The following is a 26,089-nucleotide window of genomic DNA, read 5'->3' on the forward strand; positions in this document are numbered from 1 at the left end:
GATGAATCAAAGGAAGGCACCACATTTACAAGTCTGCTGGAAAAAAAGATAATGGCTTTGTGTGTGCTCACATACTCATAAACATTGGTGGGATCATCGCCATCCTGTAGAAGTACAGATGTTTGTGTGTAGTTCTGGCAGAATGCTGACTGACTTGTGTTGATGTAGCTTCAGAATTTTGGACCTTATGCACTGTAAATTTAGGAGCACTCTGAATTTGGGCATGTGGGTCTTATGGGTACTGAATGTGTGAAGGCAATCTTTGGAACATGTCTGGCCAGACTGATCCCCTAAATGCTGATGTGCATGATGAATATGTGCCTTCAGGTCAAAGTGCAGACTTGCATATAGATATATCCCATGGGGATAAGAAACATGGTCAATCAGGGTTCATTTCTTGTGAATGGAGTAGTAAGTACATACAGCTATACAATATAGATATCCCACACTTCAGACTGATGCTGATCATAAGCTGGCTAGAAAGCCATGGCTGACACATTAACATCTGGGGGATGACAGCCTGTCGTGAATTGAAGTTTCTAAATGTCTCTTATTTCAAAACATGCATTACCAAATCCATTTCCTCTCACAATGCACATTTTTATAATGCACATTGATATGGTCCTTGAGCTGAAAATGATGTCAGAGTAAAAGTTTACAAATACTAAGCTCCAATCTGCTTATTAGTTTGAGAAGTGTGTGTCAGGTAAGTTTGTATCTGAACTCACAAAAATCAAATTCTTCAGGCATCCTAAATTTGACCTTTATAGGTTACAACTGGCAGGTTCAATGAAGGTTGAAGGAAGGGGAACATCTGAATAGTGAAGGGAGGATCAGTCAAACCAGCAAACCCATAGTTCACCAGCTTGGTGGGTGCTTGGTTAGGGAGACTTTTACAAAAGGGATAGGAAGACCTGCGGTCCTCTAGACTCCATCAACTACAAGCTGGATGGCCAGGTGAGATAGGAGTTGTCATCCAACAATATCCGGTTTGCCACAGGTTTCTTGCCTTTGCTTTACAGCCTAACTTAGCCCATGGCTAATGGATTGACATTACTGACAAACCAGATTGCCCTGACAACCTTTTAAGTGTGGGGGTAGTGAAGGAAAAGAAAGAAACCCTGATGCATAGAGTCAGGGTGTAGTCATCCACACACACCAGGCAAGAGAAAATGCTAGCTTTCACCTTAGTAGCACACATATCTAAACTTTGTTAAGGTTTTTGGCTTTAACTAAGTAAGACTGATTAGACATTTAGTAATAATGTCTCATAGCTCAATAGGGAAGGACAGTAGCTCAGCATCTGCTGTGCATACAGAAGGTCCCAGGTTCAATTCCTTGTGTCTCCAGGTGGGACTGGTAGTTTCTTGCCTGAAAACACTGCTGGACAGTGTTGAGAATACTGACCTGGATGTGCCAATGGTCTGACTTGAAGGCAGCTTCCTTGGTTCTCGGTCTTTTTGTGTGTGTCTCATGTGGTGTAGTGTAGTGTAGTGGTTAAGAGCAGAGGACTCGTAATCTGGTGAACCAGGTTCGCTTCCCCGCTCCTCCACATGCAGCTGCTGGGTGACCTTGGGCTAGTCACACTTCTTTGAAGTCTCTCGGCCTCACTCACCTCACAGAGTGTTTGTTGTGGGGGAGGAAGGGAAAGGAGATTGTTAGCCGCTTTGAGACTCCTCAGGGTAGTGATAAAGCGGGATATCAAATCCAAACTCTTCTTCTCCTTCTTCTCCTTCTTCTCCTTCTCTATTTTGGAAGGGACAAATGGGACAAGGATTGCTGCCTTTTTTCTTTTCTTTTTTTGATGAGGGGATGTGAAGTAAAAAAACAACAACACCCGTACCTGTAATGCAAATATATGCATTCAACAGGAGACCAGATGGATTACCTTTCCCCACAAATAAAAAATATAAAAGAGCAAAAAAACTCATATCGGCTCTTGTCTCAGTAATACAGTTACCCACACTGCAGTGGGAAATAAATATGAAAATACACATTTCAAAAGGCTACAAGTAATTTCTCTTTCTCTTTCTTCTCCTCTGCTTCACACCATAATCCTATTAAGGAATTTCCATGACAAAATCCACCACCCTAACTGTAACAGAAGAAAATTATTTTCATATCAGAGGGGAATTAGGGGCTTCAGAATTTAGTTAAATGAAACAGATCTGCAGGGAGGGAGACTTGGCTAATCTCCAGGTCTTGCACAAAACCTGGCTCTCTTTAGAAGTGTGGAAAACATTCATCCAAGGAGCACTTGCTTGTTAAAACAATGTTACGGCATTAGGGCCATTCATGCTGCATTTCATTAACATTGCATAGGTTGATACACCTACATTTTTGACGATACCAATGCTTGCAAAGTGACAAACTTGTAGACCTTCATACACATTGTCTATCATGAAGTTTCTCACTTTGCATTTCCAGTCCAGAGAAGACAGAATCAGAATTGATGGTCTAGAGATTTTCTCGGGAGAATCTAGTTTATCCCCCATTCTTCTAGAGCTGCCACTGAATTTTGCCCAATGTGAAAGTCAAGGTAATTTGGGAGGAAGGGGTTCTGCTCTGCTAAAACCTCTGTAAGGATTTCAAGGAAAGTGAAAAAGAAAAGGATTTCAAGGTCAGTACCACATTCATGCTTCAAATCCAATTGCAGTAGGTGTGCCAGCTTATCCCACAGTATAATTCATTCTTAAACAGTAGACACATCCTGAAATGATTATTTGGCCAGGGTTTTCAGGTAGAAGTATAACCATAACAAAGAAGGACATTAACAAATGCCTATTTTGTTTGCTTTTCTAGAAAACAGATACTTCTCCTGAAACTTTATGCCATGGTGACTATGAAGATTGCTTTTTTTAAATTGATTAAATGCCCACTTCACATTATGAGTCAGGAACCTAGTGCAGTGTTTCTCAACCTTTTTTGGGCCACGGCACACTTGTTCCATGAAAAAAATCACGAGGCACACCAACTCTGTGCCGCCCTCCCCTTTTCGGGGAGAAAACTGGGCCTGGGGTTCAATAGTACTGTAATCAATAATGATTGTGGTGGTTGCGATGCAATCGGATCGTCCCTGTGACGGGTAGGGGGCTGAAGGCTCTAATGCCCCCCCTCCTTTTGAAGCGAATAATATTGGGGAGAGGGTCAACACCCCCAGCACCTCACACCGCCTGCCCCCCCTCATCGAGATTACTATTATTCCTATTACCATGAATTTATTCGTCACCCGCCCCTCACCCTAAGGACCCAGGGCAGGGGTGGGAGGGGGCACTTACCGCCCGCAGGAGGAGGTGGTTGAGGAGGAGGAGGAGGAGGAGGCCTGCCGGGCCCCTCCGGTGGTCTCGAATAGAAGTGCGCCGCCGTCGCTGCGCCTCACAGGCGCTCCCCCCGCGGCGGCACCGGGCCTCGCCGCTTGCTGCTGCTGCTGCCGCCGCCTCCCCTTCCTCCTCAGAGGGGGCTTCTCAGCCAGAGGGCCGCTCTCCATGCCGGGCGAGACCAGACTTGCCTCCGCTTAAGCCCGGGACGAGAATGGTTAATGGCGGCGGCTGAGGGAGGAGGGCCGCCCGGCCACCTCGGCAAAAAAAAAAAAAAAGCCGTTCGAAAATGGCGGCGGGAGCCGCGCCAGCCAATCAGCGCTGCCGACGGCCGGTTGCTAGGAGACGGCGCGGGGTGCGAGTGGGGAAGAGGCCTAGCTGCCAGGCCTGAGGTCTTCTTCGCTTTGGGGATTGCCCTTCTCCCCAAATCGCCCTTCTCGTCACCGCACTCACGGCACACCAGCCAGCATCTCGCGGCACACTAGTGTGCCGCGGAACAGCGGTTGAGAAATGCTGACCTAGTGGATGGGAAATGGAAGTAAGGATGGACTTTTAAAGGGGCTGAATCTCTTCAAGTGTTCAATGTGAACACATGAAAAAGGCCCTGTTGCCTTCCCCTTTGCTTGCCTCAAACCAAAAGATTTACCTTACAGCAGGGGAAAAGGGAGTTGGGTGCTTCAAGCCCAGAATTAAACCTCTTTAACCACTGGGGTATAAAACTGCAATCCCTGGTGGGAATTCCTGCCTGGAATTTTGAGACATAGTATTTCACTCCCCAGCAACAGAAGGCTCTCCATTGGGGATTGGGATTCCTCTCTTCCATGGTAGTGTTTTGTTTTGTTTTGCTGTCTTAGGGCATTGGGCAGAAAAGTGTTCAAGCAGAATTAAGGTAGCCATCATCTACACACTGCAGGTTTTGCTGGTGCCTCTTCTGCTTGCAAGACTTTATGTGTTGATGCTTGCCCTGGTGGAGGAAGAGGAATGGGGGGGGGGAGTGCACCGCAATCTGGTGGGGTGCCGTCGCGGCTGCCCCACGCCCACGCCGGGCACCCCCCCCCCGCGCAGGTGGCACGCCATGCCCCAGGACGCATGCACGCCACTGGATGCTCACCTGTGTCAACCAGTGTATGGTTTGACACCATACACTAGTCATATTCATTGTAATTGGTTAATTAGCACATAGCTGAATGCAGAAAGGGGCTTCCAAGTGGTTTACAACATATACAAACCAGCTGCATCAATGTGAAAATCCCTAATGAAAATCCACAACAAAACAGTCCTATTAGAATGCCAAAATATCCATGTTTTATTTAAATGTAGGGCATTTCTGCTTTTAGCTCCCCCCCCCCGGATTTTCTTCCTGCAACCTCCATGGGTTGAGCATAGTTGTTTGAAGTAATACGGAACCTGTGTAAAATATTGTTTTTCATCTAGAGAAATGTGTATCACCGTGCCCACGGAATGATGAATGAGACAAGCAACTCCTATTTTTGAAGGAGGTGAAAGGACTAGAGCAAAACTTCGGTTAAAGTAAACATGTCTGTTTTGCTTTCCCATGGTTTCTCATTCTCCCAAAGTTCCACTCAACATATTTCCACACCACTTTGTAATCTTCCTCCTGCCCATGAAATGTCAAAGCAAGTACAGTGCTACCTCTACTTACGAATAACTCTACTTACGAATGTTTCTACTTTCGAATGGAGCTCCGTCCGCCATCTTGGATGCGGTTTAGATAGGATTTTTTTCTACTTACGAATTTTTAGATAGGGTTGCTTCTACTTATGAATTTTTTCTCCCAATGCATTCCTATGGGATTCGACTTACACATTTTTTTTGACTTACGAATGTGCGTCTGGAACGCATTAAATTCGTAAGTAGAGGTACCACTGTATACACATTTTGCAAGTGATTTTAACCACGGAATGTGATTTTGTATGTTATTTTCCACTAATACGGGCATTTTAATACTATTCACATATTTGTACACATTCTGTGTTTGGGGAGCTGTATCACAAAATTCAGAAAACCGCCAAGTCTGAAGGTTAACTACATTTCAGTTCACAAACTGGGAAGTGAGAACTGGGTAGGTTCACATTAAAGGGCAAACCAAACATCATTTCTGTCCAATTCCTAGGTTAGCTCTGTATTTTAAAAATGCAAATATGATGGTCCTTTGAATCCAGGGGAAAATGTGAAAGAGCCGGGGGCGGGGGGGGGGGGAGTATATAGCATCCAGCCACAGTAACTGGAAATGACAGGCTTGTGAAGCAAACATAAATAATAAAGAGGCAGTGTTTAGAAATACAAATGACCTGTCCCCTGTTACACCTCTTTCATTTCAGCTTCAGTTACAATGTGACAGAGAAGATGACTAAAATCAGGGGAGGGTTGTGCGTGTGTGCACATGTGTGCATGTGTACATATTTAAACTGCTGCTGATCATAATCTCTCAGACCGCATGAATAACTAAAAAAAAGGGGGGGATATATTCTCAACTGCACATCAATTTTGTACTCAGAAATCCCGAGAAACAACAGAATCAAATGAAAAAGCCATGGTAAACAGCATAAAACATACTGTGGCCTGGTTTTCACATCACGTGAAACTGTAGTTAATGTTCAGCTCTGGTTTGATGCAAGTAAGCAGCGCAATGTTGCATAGCAGATACTGTAAGTCCCTGCTTTGCTTCTCCCTTGCCATGCCATACAAAGAGCAGCAAGCCTCTAGCCTTGGCTTGTTGCATTGGCCAGAGCCAGGCTCGTGGTTTGTTTGTGGGTTGTTGCTCCTGGCATGGTGCCCTGCAGCCAGGACTGTGGGTGGGGTAAATTGAGCACCAACCAGAGATCTGTTCATTCATATTAAAACAGAGTTAAAACATTAACAATGGTTTAGAATCATATGTGAACATAGCTAGTATGGCAGATCCAAAGGGGGGGGGGGACATTTTCCATGTGATTTTCTTGGAAAGTGAATGTTCTCAGCATGTGTTGGGAAATGACCCATTTCCATAACCTGTCAGGTCCTCCCCCTCCCCCCTCCTCCTCCTTTCTCAGATTTACATAGTTTAAGGCATTCAGGTAGGTAGCCATGTTGGTCTGACGCAGTCAAAATAAATAAAAAAATAAAAATTGTCTAGTAGCGCCTTAGAGACCAACTAAGTTTGTTCTGGGTATAAGCTTTTGTGTGCATTCAGAACAAACTTAGTTGGTCTCTAAGGTGCTACTGGACAATTTTTTAATGGTTTTTGCAGTTTGGCTAAGGCAGAATCCTATGTATACTTACATAATAAACACAGTGGGTCCTATTTCTGAATAAGTCTGCATAGTATTTTGCTGCGCGTAATTTTGAACTACTTTTTTCCAGTGTTCCAAAATATTTCAGAGTTTGTGGGGTGGTTTATCTCCTCTTTTCTGATTACATTTTCAAAAGTTAGCTTAGGATAAGGGAGAGTGTAGAAAGACATAATAGAAACATCTTAAAATGTGCAGGAGAAAACCTTGCTCACTGTCAGAATTTTCCTGACTCCTTTCCCTGTTGTTTGGTTTGTAAAAATTAATTGGTCTTTTTTGGGGAGAAAGTAAGGAAATCTCCTGTCTACATCTCTCTCTCTCTCTCTCTCTCTCTCTCTCTCTCTCTCTCTCTCTCTCTCTCTCTCTCTCTCTCTCTACATATCACCACATCCCTAGAGAAGCTAGACTGTCTCCCTTATTGTCCTTCTGTTGGCAAGTGAAGAGATTTTTACTCCAACAGACTTTTGGGAACTGAGTGCTTTTAATGAAAGGGCTGGTTGTTATTATAATTATTTGTAAGGGTTTCTTAGATTTTATTTGTGTTTTACTTCTATCGAAGTTTAATTGCTTTTTAATGTTGGTTTCCCCCCTATGTTTTTAATGGTTCTCATTTTTATATGTAAGGTGCCTTGAGTCACATCAGGTAAAAATAACAATTATTATTGTTAATAATAATAATAATAATAATAATAATAATAATAATAATAATAATGCAACCGTCTCCCAGTACAACAATATCACACATATTCCCACATGCCTATGCTACACACCTAAATGATTTGTGAGTCATTTAAATGTGATGCGAAGCACTATATGACTTGCAAATCATCAAGGTGTGTAGTATAAACACTAATAATTAAAACATCATATTCTGACATATTCATGTGTAGCTATATTATACTTTGATCTACGAAGAAATAATCTGATCTATTTAATTTGAAATAACTAACAAAAATTTCAGTGAAGAATTGCTTTTAGATCAAACTTGATGTAAGGCTGCATTGAGTTCTGACAGTGCTACAGGGGAAAGATATCTATGAAGTGAGGGCAATGCCTTGGCGGATAGTTATGATTAGCAAGAAGGAGATCTACTCAATAGCTAGGAAGTTCTATAAGGTCAGTAGAAAATGAGTGTTATTTTTCAAACACTTGTCACTCACTGAAAAGACTTTGCACTTCACCTACGTTTATGGTTAGCATACTGAAGATTCAAATGTCACCTGCATTTACACATGGAACTGTAAACGAGTTGCAGTATAACTGAGGTTACCATGAGCCCAGAAAGAAAGTATTTCTTTACATGGTGCACAGTTTAATTATGGGATTTGTTCCCACAAGATGTAGTGTTCAAAAGAGAATTAGACACACTCATGGGAGAAAAGGCTATTGGTGATTACGAGCCCCAATGGCTATGTTTTACCTCCACTGTTGGACATGATTGCAACATGTCCTCCATCATCCTGCAATTGCCAACAACTCATATTCAGAGGCATGGTGCCTCTAACAGTGGAGGTAGAACATAGATCTCATGACTAGTAGCTTTCAGTAGCCTTGTCCACTGTGACTTTGTCTAATCCTCTTTAAAGCCATTCAAGTTGGTGGCTCTCACTGCTTCCTGTGAGAGTGAGTTCATTAGTTTAACAGGACAATTTTAAAAATTCGCAAAAAAATTATAAAAATTCACAGAAAAAAGCCTCTAGCCTACCTCCATTGTCAGAGGCATTATGCTTCTGAGTTTGATAAAGTTTGCTTCTGAGGCAGGGTGCTTTTGCAATCATTCCCCTCCCCCCCCCACACCAAATATATTTATTAATTTTATAAAACTGAAACAAGAAAAAAGCAAACATAAAGAACACAAAAATATAAAAATACAATAAAGAATCACATAAATCACAAAACATAAAAATACAAAATACACCTTACAAAAAGAAAAAAGAACCATATTAAACCACTCATATGTCTTAACATTGTTGACTTCCTCAAGTCCCTCCTTTCTGCTTTTCATTATATATCATCCTTAGTAGTTTCTATATCATGCTTCAATTATCTTATTATTACCTTAACTAACAAATTTCGATATTATACTTCAATCGTCTATTTTTCATATTAATTATTTAACAATACTTATTATACCTTTATATGTGAATCTTAATATTCTGCTCTACCTCTCCAAAACTACCTCTACAGCCTCCCTATACTTCCGAATCTTATCTTAAACATTTCTAATATTACAATTATTTCTTAAATAAATTTTAAATTTCTTCCAATCTTCTTCCACCGACTCTTCCCTCTGGTCACGAAGTCTCCCGGTCAGCTCGACCAGTTCCATAAATTCAATCATCTTCAACGGCCATTCATCCACTGTAGGTATGTCTTCAGTCTTCCAATTCTTAGCTAAAACAATCCTAGCTGCTGTTCTGGCATACAGAAAAAACGTGATATCTTTTTTTTGGTAATTCCTCTCTAACTATCCCAAGTAAAAAAGCTTCTGGTTTCTTAATAAATGTGTTTTTCAACACTTTTTTCATTTCATTATAAATCATTTCCCGGAAGTTCTTTACTTGGGGGCAGGTCCACCACATGTGGTAAAAGGTTCCTTCTACATTCTTACATTTCTAACATTTATTATCATGTTTATGATAATTTTTTGCTAGTTTTACCGGTGTAAGGTACCATCTATACATCAGAAGCCCATATGTGTTTGTGTGTGTGAGGGACAGCAACATTGGAATTAAAGCTAAGAAGGGAAAGGATTCTAGGCAACCCCCCAAAAGTATGTGTTTGTGTCTTAAGATAGAGCTCACCAAAATTAGAATCCTAGAATTGGAGAATTGGAAGGGGCCCTGATGGTCATCAAGTCCAACCCCCTGGAATACACTTGTACTCAAGAAGCATTTATTATTATTATTATTATTATTATTATTATTATTATTATTATTATTATTTCTTATCTGGTATATAAAGGCTTGTGTACTCCCATTGAACTGAAAACAAAAATATTCTTGCCAATATGTTTGCTGTTCATATTCTTGAAAGGAGGGGTTGGTTTCATTCCTACTTTTACTTCCTTTAAACTTGAGTAAAAATGAGGGAATGTTTTTGACAGGAAGTTAAAATTATTCCCGGCTAATTGCTGTCCATACAATTTTGGGTCAGGCTCAGGAGAATAAAGCTGTCTCTATATTTTGAACACTTAAGTTCCTTTCAATCATAGTTAGTGAGACTTTTGCCTAGGCTTCAAAGGCAAAGAAAATAGTATGTTAATTTATTCTATAACAGAGACTTCTGGACAGAGTTTTCAGACTCCAGAGGCTATAGCTGGCGATGAAGCTGTCAGAAATTGCTACACTTTCTCCACCCCCTGAAGGATATATGATGTCTCTGGTAAAATCAAAAACATATTGCTGCCACTGAAACCTTGTTAAGATTGCAAAGAATCCATAGGTATTCTTTTCCCCTCAGCAAGCGGTAACTATGAAATTATTTTATATAAAAATAAGTCTGAAGATACAAATCATAACCTAGATTCTGAACTATTTATTTCTTCAGTTTACTTATTAAAAAGATTTATGCTTTGCCTTTTGATTAAAATCTTCAGAGTGGCTTACCAAATTTTCTAAAAACATTTCTGAAAACACTTTAAAATACACATAAAAAAAATTAGTGCTATAAGAGTAAAATGCTAAATAGCAAAACCAAAGGAAGCAATTAAAAAAAGAAAAAAAAGCACCCCAAAGGATTTCAGAAGAGAGATGCCTGGTCTGATGCCTAAAAGTGCAGTAAACCTCTCTATGGAGGGAATTTCACAACCTTGTTGCCACCATGTAGCAAGTCCTGCTCCCACACCCAGTCTCCATGTGTCAGATAGTGTCAGGTGGAAAGGGGCCTCCAAGGAGGTTCTTAATGTATGAGTAGATTTGCACAGAAGCAGTTGGTCCTTAAGGTATCCTGGGCTCAGATTGTTTAGCCCTGTGCCTTTTCAAACATCAATTACAATGGTGGCACTAGGTTTCACAAACATGACCAATCAGCTGTTTGTCAGCATGTAGAAAGCACTGTGCCTTTGCCTGAAATGGTTTGATTTCAAACCACACAGGCAAAGAGAAACTGGGTCACCTGACATCATTGTGACGTCAGGTGGATAACAGGCGATCCCCACCCGCTTGATAAAGTTGACCTGCAATTTAGTGTTTTGAAGGTCAACACGCCAGTACTTTAAATTGGTCCCCCAAACCGTCTGGGAACCGATGAAGTAAATTCAGTGTTATGTGCACAAGACAGCCTGTCCCAATTCAAGTCTGGCAGCTGCATGATATGGAGCCTTTTCAGATGCACACCCAAGAAGAGTACATTGCAGCAGCTTAATCACAAAGAAGAGGATCACATATTTGACCAGCTGGATATCAAAAGATCAAATATTCGGCCAGCTAGATACTAGGACACATAGAATCGGAAACATGACACTCTTAGGGTCTTCTCTCACCAGTCCATTGGTCCAGGGAACACCACAGAATACAGGAGAACTACCTGTCTGAAGACCAGAGGATTGGTCCTTTAAGAGACTCTAGATCCCCCAACCCATTTGGAGCAAGCGGTTCACTGGCAGCTGTCCAAGGTCCTGCAGCTGCCTAGCTGCCTTTTTCTGTGGGCTTCTCTGCATGGCCAGAACAGGCAAGATTTGAGCACACACACAGTCTGGACAGTTCTTCCACACATTTGTGAAAGTGAAGCCCAGCTGGTCTGGACAGCACCCTTGTAAATTGAGTGTGTGGCTTTGAATGTGCCCCAGGACACTCTTTTTATTTCATAGTCAATGTGCAGGAGTTATTCATATGAAGGGTTGATCTGCTAAATGTAGAAAGTTTGAAGATCATGGTACTAGAAAAAGCACATACAACCATACTGAATGCAGCATTGCACCCTAATATACAGCTGTATTTAAATCATTTACATCTTTCTTTTTATGGCTATAACAGGGAAATCTGTTCTTTCTCATTTACAATTAGGAACCAGAGCAGATGGCAAAAAGCTCAGTTTAAACTAATACAGGCTTTAAAATAACCACATTTTCTGGATTTTCCAACGTAACAGACATTTAGTTCTCTATAAAAGCAGTTTGTGCTACAGTGAAATGCATTAGCAGATGCATATGGTTTCGTATGACTTTACAAAAACCATAAAAATCACTCCCGTTTTCTTCTTGCAGGTTTTCTCAAGCCCATATGCACACACATATCAAGTGAATGGATTCAATGACTGGTGAGTTATGAATATCTGGGGTGTTATGTAAATCTGTTAATACATACAAGATGTGTAGACTAAAGAAAAGGAAACAGGATTTCAGAATCTCTCCATGGGCATTATGTACAATGTACTCTAATTCTTGATAATGTGATAAAATATTGAAAAAAGTTTAGCTGCTGTAGATATAGAACTATTTGGTGATAATGAAGTAAAAACATAAAGCTTGAGACCTGAGAGCAGAGTGGTAGCAGGGTAAACTTTACATGGGTAGTTTACAGAAAAGGAAATTATGATTCAAATTGGAATATGGAGACATATTGACAGAGCACCCATCCACCAACATCACTACATGTGTTACAACATAGGAAACTTTCTTGTTCCGCGTCAGACCATTGGTCAACACTACTGGCAGAGGCTCTGCATAGTCTCAGACAGGGTTTGCAGATTAAACCTCCATCATTTTCAGATTAATAGTGCCAAATCTAATGTGAAGACCTATTTAAGAAAAAGCACCTTGGTATAGTACGACATCAAACACAGATATAAGGATGGATGAATTAGTCTATTTCTGATCCTTGCCAAATTCATTTCTGTTTATTAAGAAGCCCATCTCGTCCCATTTCTAGAAATAATATGTGACTTTAAAAATCATTTTGAAATACTTATGTTATCACAAAAAGCCTATTTAAAGTTTGATATGTTGTTTGAGCTAAGAACGGTATTGCAAAATTCAAAGAAGTGTAAAAGCAAAATGACAGCTTCATTCCAATCCATGCATTAGTCGGAGAGGTGTGATTTGCATCAGTTCCCTTAAAAATGCAGACCAGATGAAATTCTGCTACATCCCTATACAAATGGAACACCTTTGACTCATTAAAACTGATTAGCCCAGGCTATCTTTGCTTCTCTCCCCCAGTTTCATATTCCAGCATAAATCTTATACACCCCACATTCCCTCCCCTTCCCACCTCCACAATTATTTCTCAATTCACTGGTGAGTACAGGGCAATAATTAAATCTGTTTCTTTGGTAAATGGAAATAGGGCAGGGAGATGAAGCCATTCCCCTATTGGTTAGAATTAATTAAGTGCCGAAGTTTACAGATACATGCACATTTATCCAGGGAGACTAAATTGATTTCCTTTTTGCATGAAAAGACAAAGGATGGCATGGAGGATGAATCCACTGATTGCCCAGATTAGCTCGTGTCGAAACGTTTATTGTTATATATTAAAGAGAATTCTTAGATCACAGCTGTTAAGAGAAGGGCAGACTGCACTAAATCCTGGGGATTTGCATATTTGAGCACAATGTACTCCATATGACAAAAAACAAACTTTCTAAGGGAAGTGGCACAGTCACATTCTTTTAAATGCTAAACTAATAGTTTTGTGAATTCCAAATTCCCAGCCAGAACACACAGCCCAAGAGTAAAAGTGTTCCTCTGTGAGCTACTCAATATATGCATATTAGTAACAAAAGGGAATCTTTGAGCAAGAGGAAAGTCACTCAGGGTTAAACCTCAAATGTAATCAAGACAAAACCCTACTAAGAAAAGTTAATTCTGAATAGCGACCAACCGAAGTCCATAGCAAGGCCAATGACGCAACCTAAAAGAAGGGTGGGAAGGCGGGAGATCCTTAGCGCGAGGCTGAAAGAGGAAGCCTCAGTCGCGCCGAGGCTTAAATCATCCTCGGCCATGCCCCCAGGCGAGCTGATTGGCTGCCTGGCATCCTGATGTGGCCGGGGTCTCCCCCAGCGTAACACGGGACACTGTCTCGCCATGACACTGAGGGGCTAGGGGAGCCAGACCACAACCCGGCCCCATCAGGAAGTGGATCCACTTATCAGAACATAATTAGGAAAACCATTAGTTGAGGAGGAGGGAAGTCTCATGCCAAGATGGCCAAGTGGTCTCTATATATTATATGTAAGATGGATGTTTTGTCAAAAAAATTATAAAATTCAATAAAAATATATAAAAAAGAAATACAAATGCTACACCAGGGGTCCCCAAACTAAGGCCCAGAGGCCGGATGCGGCTCAATAGCCTTCTAAATCCGGCCCGCGGACAGTCCGGTAATCAGCATGTTTTTACATGAGTAAACTGTGTCCTTTTATTTAAAATGCATCTCTGGGTTATTTGTGGGGCATAGGAATTCGTTCATATATTTTTTTCAAAATATAGTCCGGCCCCCCACAAGGTCTGAGGGACAGTGGACCGGCCCCCTGCTGAAAAAGTTTGCTGACCCCTCTGCTACACAGATAGTCAGCAAATATGTCTGATTACTATAGTATGAAGAAGAAGAAGAAGAAGAAGAAGAAGAAGAAGAAGAAGAAGAAGAAGAAGAAGAAGAAGAAGAAGAAGAAGAAAGAATTGGGCAGAAGTGTACACATACGTTCCACACCCAATAGCCTGAGGCATATGAGCTGGTCTTCAGTTCATTGGGTTTCAACATGAAGATGTGAAGGGTTTTTTCAAAAGGTGTATTCAACTGAATGGGCTTAGAAACTCTAAGAACATGTCTGGAAACTCTCCCTGTGATCAAAAACACTGGTAAAAGAATGATTCCACTTGCACTGAAGGTTTTTAATTGTGCTGCATGTGCCTAAATCTGTTTTTAAATCTTCATGCTAATCTCACCAAAAACGAAGATCAGGCCCAGTTTAACTGGTCACATGTTCAGTCCAGTTTTTTATCAAATCATTTGAAAAGCTCTCTTTGTCCTTCCATCTCCTAGTCATTCTAGTCATGCATCCAATATTTCTCGCCCTCTATTTTTGCACTGAAAAACAATTTTGATAAATATCAGCAGACACAGGGAGCCGAATAAAACATCTTACACTGATTCTGTAACACCTATTCTCTAGAGAAATGGGAAAGAGGAGCAAAATATTGTTCAGAGTTGTAACAAAATAAAAGAAGAAAAAGAGTTCTGGCTAAGTAGTTAAAGAAAGTTCTAATAAAATTACAGAGCAATCCTAACCCTTGTTGGGCAGCATCAAGGTGCGATGGGGTGGCATAACCATCAGTACATCTGCAGCCCCACCATCTGTCACTCATACCATCCAGAGGGAAGCGGGGAGAAGGCAACCGCCTGTTGTCTACTTCACCTGGAGCTGATGAAGCAGACACTGATTTAAGGGAGCACAGTCGGTTTGATGTCACTGAGCCCTGAGCCTTGGGGCACCTCAACTATGATTTAGAATGGAGCACAAGAAGGGGGGCACCAAATTTTGGCATTGCGCAGGGCACCACTGAAATTTGAGACCCCATCACACAGAGCACCACTGAAATTTAGACTGTGGATGCAGTAGTGGAGCTGGATGCCATCAAGTGACAATAGTGGGGCAAGATTGAGCTAGCTCCTCTTCCTCCTACCCCCAAAATAGCCTGTTCTGGGGCTTTACATGGGCTACCACCAGAGAGAATCCCACTGGTGGTACTTCTGCCCAGGCACCAATTCAGTGGGTAGAATGGAGAGCTTTGCTCCAGAATAGGGATACTGACATCACTTCATAGGCAGAGGCCAGTGGCACTGAGCTGTTTGGGGCTGGGCAGATACCTTCATTCCATTTAAAACCACCCCCTCTGGTACTGGTATTCTGAATACGCACTGGTATTCTGAATATTCGTTGCAAGGCTTAGACATGTTGGCCAGATCAAATGCTTTTAAAATGAGGAAGCTGCACAGTACCTCAGAAGAAAAGAGTAATAACACTATTTGACTGCACAATTCACACTTTATTTAAATGTACAAATTAATGCTTGCATTTGCTTTTCTCACTTTTTCAGCAATTGCATCTGGGTCACAGCATCACAAAGCCCGTCTCAGAGTTTAAAATAATTTGGTGGCTTGAGTAGTCAAATGGTGTTAACCACAACATCCTTTGGTTAAAAAACCATCATCATAACCATCAATATCTAAACTGGAGACAAGTTAGCTTTTTTGAAAGCTTCCCATATCACCTTGCTCATTGTCAGAGGTTCACACCATTGAAAAGCATCAGTAAGCACAAGTTCCATGCAGCAGATCTGTACTGGAGGCTCTTGTTAGAACAGAATACCAGCCCATGTCCTCTTGAGGTGTCCCTGAAGTGGCTTTGCATCTGTGGATCAACAGTCTCTCCTAGCAGAGGCTAATCCAATGAAGTCAGCTGGACTGGACTTGACAACCCTTTGAGTACCTTCCCACTGAACAATTATATTACTCTAAGTCTGGAATAATTCACTTTAGGACAATGTAGGGAGAGCATAACATTAGTCACATTCAGAATAGACACATCAGAATCAATGGATTTAAGTCACTTAATGGGTCTATGCTGAGTACAACTTCCATATACCTTGCGGCTATAACAACAGACCAGCTTTTTTTCTCCCCTGCCCCAACTTTTTTGCTTAACATCTAGCCAGAAGAGTTCAGCTGGAGTTCAGCTGGAACATTCAGAACTGGAAGAGTTCTGAAGAGCCCATGAATCTTCTTCATTGTTTTGTGGCATTTGATTGGTCTAATAATGTTATTGCGCAAGTGTGGATTTTGAAACCATCTCTGTTTTCAAGTTCCATTAAAAGATTCACAAGGAAGCATTCAATAGCAGTCTATTTTTCTGTGCTGGAGCAAATGCATCCCAGTATAGAGTCACTTCTCAAGAGTGAAGGAAAGGTTTGGTTAACTATGAAGTGTGCATGTGAGACCTTTGAACAAAGGCTGCACTATATATTTTCTATTTTAAAAACCCCATTTGATGTGCAGATTGTTTGACAAGCAATTCTGAAAACATATAGCTGCAGGAGTAAATTAATGCAAGCAAGGTCAATCTTGGCACAATTCTGGTCTAAGAATGTGTATTTTCATAGATCTGCAAGGAAGCCCTGAAATGAATGAAGTTCAGTTTGCCTGATGATTATGTTTGGAGTACACCACAATCACCCAATATAATATGCAAAGGGCTTCAGCTTACCTTGGTTGTCAACAAAATAAAATACAAGCAGTACAATACTGACTTGTCTTCCTTAATCTGCATAGGAGCTTGGCTTCCTGAATACCTTTATTGTCTCATCTAATACCGGTATGTTGTAGAGGTGTCATGTCTGTGGAAGACAAAGGTACAGACCCTTGTTTATAACTGGCCCAGGAAACAGGACCATTTCCATTGATTTGTAATCCTTTGTGTCTCTGGCCCGAACAGCATCCGTGCAATCAGTAGGCAGTTTAAGATTTCAGTTCATGGCTTCCTTTACATATCTAGCAACTCTTTCTCAGCAGTCCAATTATTCTCAGTGGGAGAGCTAACTTTCCTGCTTAGGATTCCCATTACATCTGCTATGTCAAGTCTGGTTGTTATGGCAAAATACAGGAGTTTTCCAATGGCTGACCTGTAGTGGTTGTTGTCTCACAAGAATTCAGACTCATATTTACTCTTTAGAAAGTCAGTCACCATTGATGCAACTACTTCCTTGGCTTCTTTCAGCCCTAGGCTTTGTCTTCCATGGAGTCGGAGCACATAGCTGCATGCAAATAACTGGTCTTGATTGACCAAACAACTATGGACTCTGAGTTGTATGAGCAGAAAGCTATCTGACTGATAAAGGACAATCAAAGCTGTTTTAAATTATCTGAAAGTTCCATACAAGATACAAGAACCAAACACATTGGGGTGAAATAACACAGTTTGAGTGAGAAGATTTGGTGTTTTGTGAAAACAAAGAAATGACAGCTGATACTCTCAACAAGCCACTACCAAGAGAACCTTCAAGATGGTTCAATAATTGTGCATGCAATATCTATATTTGCCAGCAAAGGAGTTTGTGGAATACCCAGCCTCTTATAACCAACATGCTTAATTAATGCATGAAGAGTTTAAGACCATTGAGTAAGCTTTCCTACAAGGCTTAGCTCCTTGGGGCAGGCTAGGTAATCAAGGCTTTGTTGCCTTCAGTTTACCTGAGAAGCTCAACATGTGAAGAGATCTGAGCAGGTTGCTGCAGCTCAGACTGCATGGCTCTAACAAGCCTCCCTTGAGTTGGAACTAAACCAAGTTTTACTGCCTGTGCACCTTTTCTGGCTGATGTATGGAAAAGCACATGAACCTGACCTTTGAAGAGTTTGTAAGTAAACAAAATTTAACTTACCAAACCTGTGGTCTTCTTATGCTGGGGATGGAGGAAAGTTTTCACACTTACAAGGTGAGCTAAGCCTTGCAAGACAGCTTACTCTATGGTCACAACCCCTTAATTAATTAATTAGACTTAAGCATGTTGGTTATATGACGCTGGTTTCCCCAGAATTTTAAATGCCACAGTTATGTAAAACAACCCCATTGGTTGGTTGTAATTAAACTAGGTCAGATAAAATAATAGAACAAGCAAAATGTACCCACTCAAACATTTTCCCTAAGTGTGTGTTAAGGAGCAGGAGAGACATTTTTTGAATTTTTTCACGCACTTAGAAAATAAGACAAGAACAAAAAGCTTATTGAGGTTAAAAAACAAACAAGCACTAAGGAAGATGTATCTGCTTTCTACTTGCTGTGAGATTTTTTAAAAATGATCTTTCACACATAGCCTATTTACTAGTTCAGGACTCTTAACACCACATTAGTCTCCCAGGTGTAAATTGCCTCTTACATTTATCCTCAGTAAAATTCAGTACAAAGAATAATAATATCAGATTTCCATATCTACCCAATCACAATACTTGAACAGATTTGCTGTGAACAGTCATTTTTAATGTCTCTCTGATGTACATTTTCATTCCAGGTCATTCTGAGGGGATTAGGAATTAAGCCTGTAGAGCAATTTCGTACCATTAGTATGAAATTATTAGGACTAAAACACTTTGGTCGCAATTAGGTGTTCTTTCCTTCCAAGCAGAAATTATTAACTAGAGATCTGAAATGTAGCACCGCTCAATGTGATTATATAATTTAATATTCACTTTGCGAATCTGTAATGATTTTTCATCAGTTAATGCATAGGAAGCAATAATCAGCTCCTCCTTCTAGTAGAAACTAAGCAGTGAAAGAATCAAGTTATTCAATTTGCACAATTACAACTGTTCCCTCTATCATCTTCTATTGTAGAGAATTCAGAGTATTAGAATTTGATGTGACATTTTTATTTTCTTCCAAACTGACACAAAGCACTGAATTGGGTGCAGGGACACTTAAGTCTGCTGAAAACTAATATGGGATGGGGAAGAAATTTGATTCTCATTTAAAGCCAAATTTATCAAATTCTCACTTTCAAAACCAATGAGAAGCAAAACACAGCTCTCCTTAAAATTCTGCTCTAATTCAAATTTTCTGATACAATTCTCTGTGTTTTCAAAAATGCACATATTAGGGGGAATGTGAATAACAAAAGAAAGAAATATAGTAATGAAAATCACAGACAAAATACATCAAATTAGGAGAAATTGCTTGCAAAAATGTGTGCTTGTGAAAAGTGCAGACAATAAAAGTGTTTAGTAGAAGAAATTCATACTAAAGTGCTCTAGAATTTTCATGAGGATTTAAAAAAAATATCCAATTGCTGCAGAAACCTGGAGAACTGGATTTAATCTCGGGGAAATGAGAAACAGAGAGAAATTATACTGACAGATATTTCCATCTCTAACCCCCTTCCATACGCACACTTCAACCTCTTACACACATAGGCTTAGTCTGTCACACATTTTGTTCTGTATTTTAATGAGTAGCATTTTCCATTCTACAGAGAAGATGGAAAAATACACCCTGTGGAATCTGTGTTTGGAATCTGCAGAGAACTGAGAAAATAAAAAAAACACAGGTGGGATAGTATCATTTTTTATCCCTGTCTGTGTCCTACAGTTTACAAAGGAATAGTTCCAACTATAGTTTTCAGAAAAGGCAGCTCCATAGGGAGGGTAAGATTCTTTCGGCAGAAGGTTTGGTTCCCATGGAGAAAATGTTTCACAGATCTATCCAACAGGGATGCTTGTAATCTTAAACTAACACCACCCTTATTCTTATGTGCAATTCAGGCATGGGAGCGCAACCTCATGGAAGAAGCTCCATGCCAGAAAATGCAGTGAGAGAAGATGGGTTACAATGTCATCAAAGTTGGAATTTCAAGAAGAGAATTCCAACTTTGATGACATTATAACCCATCTTCCCTCACTGCATTTTCTGGCACGACTAAGGCTTCTGCAACTAGGTGGGAAGTCTCTCCCCCAAGGTATACTCCCAAATTCAAGTGCTCAACACCCCAAGCACCCAAAACACACATTATACAATAGCCCTCACCCCCTGCAATGTGTCCCACTCCCACACCTGTGTTTTGGTGGGGGTGTGGTAGATTGACTGGTGTCCGTTAGATTATTGTATGTGTGCATGTGCATGTCTGTGTTTCCTGAGCTATATTTATCATGCATGCAAATAGGCATGTGTGTTAATTTGCCTTGGGCTAAAATGGCCATCCCTTGATGCAAAATGTGAAGGAAAATGTTGGCAAGTTATCATAGGGTGAATTAGTGAAGCATTTGGAGGGGCGTGCTTATTCTGCCTTTTTTTTAAAAAAAATACACTCTCACTCTCTTTTGCGGTCCCCTGTCAGGAGGAAGATGGCAGCCAGCGTCATGTAGGAACATTCTTTCTCTACAAGAGAGAAGGGAAGAAAGAAAGTATGCCCGGATAGATCTAGATCTAGATCTAGCAGCAAAGATAAGCTAATTCTATTTTAGGCTGCATCAACGGAAGTATAGTGTCCAGGTCAAGGGAAGTACTGTAATAGTACCACTATATTCTGCCTCGGTAAGACCACACCTGGAATAATGTGTTCAGTTCTGGGTGCCACAATTTAAGAAGGATATTGACAAGCTGGAATGTGGGCAGAGGAGGGCAACCAAGATGATCAAAGTTCTGGAAACCAAGCCTTACGAGGAACGGTTGAGGGAGCTGGTTATGTTTAGCTTGGAGAAGAGGAGATTGAGACGAGATATAATAGCCACCTTCAAATATTCAAAGGGCTGTTACATGGAGGATAGAGTAAGATTGATTTCTTCTGCTCCAGAGGCCAGGACACAAACCAATGGCTTCAAGTTACAAGGAAGGAGATGATGACTAAACACCAGGAAGAACTTTCTGACCATAAGAGCTGTTCAACAGTGGAACATGCTCCCTCAGAAGGTGGTGGACTCTCCTTCCTTGGAGGTTTTTAAGCAGAGGTTGGATGTCCATATATCATGAATGCTTTAGCTGAGATTCCTACATTGCAGGAAGTTGGACTAAATGACCCCCAGGGTTCCTTCCAACTCTACAATTATTTGATTTTTTTATTCTATGCTTCTTCTTATAAATTTTGCAAGAAGAATATATTAATAATACAGAGACTTCAAATGTATTCACAACCTGATATTTACAGGAAAATACTCCTTTTTATTTCAAACTTTTATTAAATCCCAAAGGTAAACTGCAAAAGAATATGCAATTTACTCTAAAACTGCAATAGTTCTGTACTGTGCTTTAATCAGTCAGCAGAGAAAGAAAACAGTTAATTAACAAGTGTTATTCCAGGACCTGTGGTAGTATCATTAATAATGTTGATACACAAAGTACTAAATGATACAGAAAGCTATTGATTAGTGATACATAAGTCAATGAAGGAAATCTCTAGATTCACTAGGGCTATTTGCTTTCCCAATACAAAGTGTTACCTTAGTCCATTAAGTGTTGCGTAGCAAAATTGTTCTTCTGTAGAAATAAAGGTGACATTAATAGTTTACTTTAATGTGAACAGAGGTGAAGGAGAATGCAATGAAATCAAAGCAGCTCACATCTGATAAGATGCAAATACTGTTTTCTTCAAGAAGGAAGCAATGGGATTTTAGACTAAAGAGAAGACTTTTTTTACATAAAGAAGTTTGGATCTCCCTCATTCCGTAGTGCATTGAGTAGCAGAGCTCTAAATAATGTTATATAATGAATGTAATCCAAGCTATAAGAACTTGGAAGCTGGACATTATTTAATTCTTAAAACTGACGCCAGATTAACTACATACTTCCCTGAAGAAGAAGTGGCAGCAATAGCTAGAAGTCAGCTCTCCACTTCACAGCAACAGAATGAATCATTTAGTAGGGCCAGAGCAACAGCAACCATAAAACATTACAAAACCAGGCACCCTTTTTTTATATATTAGTACACTTCACATTTAAAGAGACAGAAAAACTCTCCCACATTGATCGCTTGCCTGGTTGTATTCAGTGATACACAAGGATGTGTGAAGCAGCTCCAACTGAAGCCTGGACTTTGGCCACTGATCCAAGGCATGCTCAGGTGTTTGCCTGAACATGCTAGTGCTGTATCCTTGAACAGGAGGCAGGGCTATACATGCAAGCTAATACCTTTCATGTTGCCCCACCTGTTTTGCCTCCAACTTTCTCTGTATTGAGTGAGAAAGGTCTGCAATGGGGTTTTCCATTGTTTCTGCTTGAACACAAATAGAGCCCTATGTCGGACTGCGGATCCAGTTAAAACAGGGAACCCAACTGTGCAAGACATTCTACTTATGCATTCTACTTTAAAGAGTAAATTTCATGCTCTCTGTCCACAAACTATTCTCACTTTCACATTCATTAATGCATGTACTTAAGGAATTCAGCGTTTGAGTCTGACTCGCTGCAAAATTATATCCCTGAAGATTTTGCTGTACGTAACACAGTGTAAGGATACTTAACTATATATTACGAAGATACTTCTTGTGATATGCCTGGTACTTACATTGATTTTATAGATATAGCTTACCAGCACCCCAAAGACAAAACTCAAAGGCTCAAAGTATTTTGATAGCAAAGAGGTTTAAAGAGACATCTACACACAAAACTTCAGGTCATAGCGGGGTGGGAAAACATAAAAGTCCTGGAGTAGGTAATGAGGTAGATTCAAACACCCTGATGCTTTGAAACCGCCGTCAGATCGCGCGAACACCTTAGCAAAAAAACAACTGTTTGATATATGAAGCCCAAGGGTGTCATCACTATTGACAGCTCCCAAAATTTCAAGAACAAAGTAAAAAATAATTTGAGAAGAAAATAACATGTCAGTTTCTATGAAGGGCATGCCAGTGCTTAGCAATGAAATATGAGATGGTGCAGAGAAACTTTGCAAAGCACAACTGGTCTTGGCGTTCAGTCAGAAAGAAACTGATAAAGGGGCTATGTTTTTAAGAGAATATATATACTTTTAACTCTATCAATGTTTGTTTGTTTTTAAATGATTAATTTCCCTCCCTATGTTTTTAGCTGGAACTGTAAGCTACCTTGAGTCCCTGTCTGGGAAAAAGTAGGTGTGAATAAATATATAATGATAATAATAATCCTCCAAAAGAAATAAAGATAAAATTACTAAAATGAAATGATATATGCTCTCATCTATCCAATTTGATGCATAAAAATCAGTCTGATATGACAAATAATAAATGGGTTTATACTAGCAGTCCAACATGTTTTGACCTACTTCTTCTTCAGAGCTCAATGAGTTTGTAACACACATAGGTGCCAGCTTCTTTGGGTCCAGACAATCCCCCCCTCCAAATGTTTTTTTTAAAGGGGCCGGGGCCCCTCAGTGTTCAGAGGGCTCCTTGTGATATTGCAAGGAAGACATTGTCAGGACATTGTATTGCCCCCCCCCTAATCATATTGAGAAGTTGACGCCTCTGTAAACACATGATTTGACACTTGACATTAGCCACTTGGCTAATCTACATAGATGGTAATGTAAGCTGACCTGCAATGGCTACAATACAGAGTGGTGCATAGCTAATATAAATTTCTACAAAGAATTCTACAAAATGTATTACAAAAATTTCTTCTGATGCATTTTTGGGGGGTATTTAAGATGGATTTTATACTAATATACACATTTTAGGAGTACTTTACATATATTATTTGCTCTCACCCAGTTCTGCAAAAGGGGTCTAAGTTGAAGTATGGAAGTTGGGATTCACATACATATATACAGTGGGTTTTTTCCTTTAAAAATGTTTAGGAGTATTTCTCATTTTCCTGCTCATATTGAAATACTGCCCCTCAAATGGGCCAAACTTAGATTCACAAAATGTTTAGGCATATGCGTACCCCTGCATCCCCCCAGAAAAAAAACCACTGCATACACACACACAGTGGTACCTCGGGTTACAAACGCTTCAGGTTACAAACTCCGCTAACCCAGAAATAGTACCTTGGGTTAAGAACTTTGCTTCAGGATGAGAACAGAAATCGTGCTCTGGCAGTGCGGCGGCAGCAGGAGGCCCCATTAGCTAAAGTGGTACCTCAGGTTAAGAACAGTTTCAGGTTAAGAACGGACCTCCGCAATGAATTAAGTTCTTAACCAGAGGTACCACTATATATAGGGATGCGGGTGGCGCTGTGAGTTAAACCACAGAGCCTAGGGTTTGCCGATCAGAAGGTCGGCAGTTTGAATCCCCGTGACGGGGTGAGCTCCCATTGTTCGGTGCCAGCTCCTGCCAACCTAGCAGTTCGAAAGCACGTCAAAGATAAATAGGTACCGCTCCGGCGGGAAGGTAAAGGGCGTTTCCGTGCGCTGTTCTGGTTTGCCAGAAGCGGCTTTGTCATGCTGGCCACATGACCCGGAAGCTGTACGCAGGCTCCCTCGGCCAATAATGCGAGATGAGCGTCGCAACCCCAGAGTCGGTCACGACTGGACCTAATGGTCAGTGGTCCCTTTATCTTTACCACTATATATATATATATATATATATATATATATATATATATATATATATGACTTATTAGTAGAACTGTGAACTAAAATGTTGAGGAATTATGGAATGCATATCAGTTTCCAATGCATGTGTGGTGTGTGTGAATCCTCTTATGGCTGTATAAACACGTTGTACATTTAAAGCACATTCAAAGCATCCCATAACAAACTAGAGTGCCCAGAATTCTTTGATGGAGGGGGATGTGCTTCAACTACGCTTTATGGGTATACACTATGCAACCTATCATGGGTTGGAATTTTAAAACCATTAGTACCCTTATCTCTCACCTTGTGCTATAAAAATAGATGAGTATTCCTTCTGAAAATGAAACAAGAGTAAGCTACAGAATAAATTAGGTAAAACCTCAAGACACGTTATGTTTAATTTTTACATGAATCTGATGAATGTCAATTCAATGGTAAACATGACTTACACAGAAATCACAGGGTTGAAGTGAACAGTGATATAACAGGATTAATGTTTGATATACTGTATTAAAGTCTTTTCTCAGAGTACTGTATACTGCTATGAAATAAACATATCAATCTTCCAATTCCAAACTGGTTTTTTTCCCTTCTTCTCTCACATAAATGATTTTTTTTCCTGACCAGATGCTAAGTGTAACAGAATGAATGCTTCCAACATAGCTAGGTAGACTCTCAGAAACTCTCCCACCTCTGAGATCTCTACAAATATATTTTAAAGTCATAACTGTCCACAATATTAATTAGTAAATTATTTGAAAGTCTACTACATACTGGCAATTGATCTGCTAGCAAATAGTACTCAACTTTCCACATAACAGTAAGTGTAATTCAAAGTGATTCCCACACACATTCAACAAAAATCCCGCTTGCATTTTTGAACCAGAGGCAGAAATCCCACAAGCATGTCTCCCTGGGAGCAAACATCCATAATCTGCTGCTCCACTCATGTATCAGATTTCCATGTCACAGTGGAACTGCCTCTTCCTCTCCTGTTTCCTCCAATCCCTCTCCCCCTCCCTCAGCTCTGGGGGTTTAGGATTCTCCAGACCAGATTATGGGGTATGCACAGGGGTAGGAGAGGCACCAGAAGTCCCATCGCATGAGCAGAATTGTTGGATACAACCCCTTGTTATTCGTTATAAGCAAGTTTCCATCCTTCCACATTTATGTTGCATAGGCTCTGATTCTAGGTGGATTGAGAGAAGAACTGTGCTAATGGTCAATTTTAAATTACTATTTTGTGGTTTCTTGACACAACCCTTTGCATCAGCCTTTGCCAACCTGTTCCCCCGCCCCCTGATATTTCGTACAGCAACTCCTAGTGGTCCCACCCGACATGGTTGTATTGGCTGATGCGAGCTGCCATTCATAACCTCTGGATGGCAACTGGTAAATGTGTGTGTGTGTGTGTGTGTGTGTGTGTGTGTGTGTGTGTGTGTGTGTAGGCATCTTCACTAATTTATATTTCTCATTTGGCATAATAGTTTGACTATGGCCTCAATCTGGAG

At 40.5% G+C, this 26,089-nt stretch overlaps 1 protein-coding gene across 8 annotated transcripts in view; it reads right to left on the minus strand.

Annotated features, from left to right (window-relative positions):
* The window catches only part of MGAT4C (MGAT4 family member C), a 314,043-nt gene that overhangs the window by 188,639 nt on the left and 99,315 nt on the right, over positions 1-26,089 (minus strand). For 4 of the 8 annotated variants that reach the window (XM_088651813.1, XM_088651812.1, XM_088651815.1 and 1 more), the window contains exon 3: positions 16,814-16,943. The exons of the other annotated variants lie outside the window; for them this stretch is intronic. In XM_088651813.1, the coding sequence (XP_088507939.1) occupies positions 16,814-16,876 (63 nt within the window). In that variant the 5' untranslated portion in view covers positions 16,877-16,943. The remainder of the gene's footprint in view (positions 1-16,813; positions 16,944-26,089) is intronic. 8 annotated transcript variants of the gene reach the window in all.

This window comes from Zootoca vivipara, chromosome 9 (assembly GCF_965207765.1).
Source record: "Zootoca vivipara chromosome 9, rZooViv2.hap1.1, whole genome shotgun sequence".
Taxonomy (NCBI): Eukaryota; Metazoa; Chordata; class Lepidosauria; order Squamata; family Lacertidae; genus Zootoca; species Zootoca vivipara.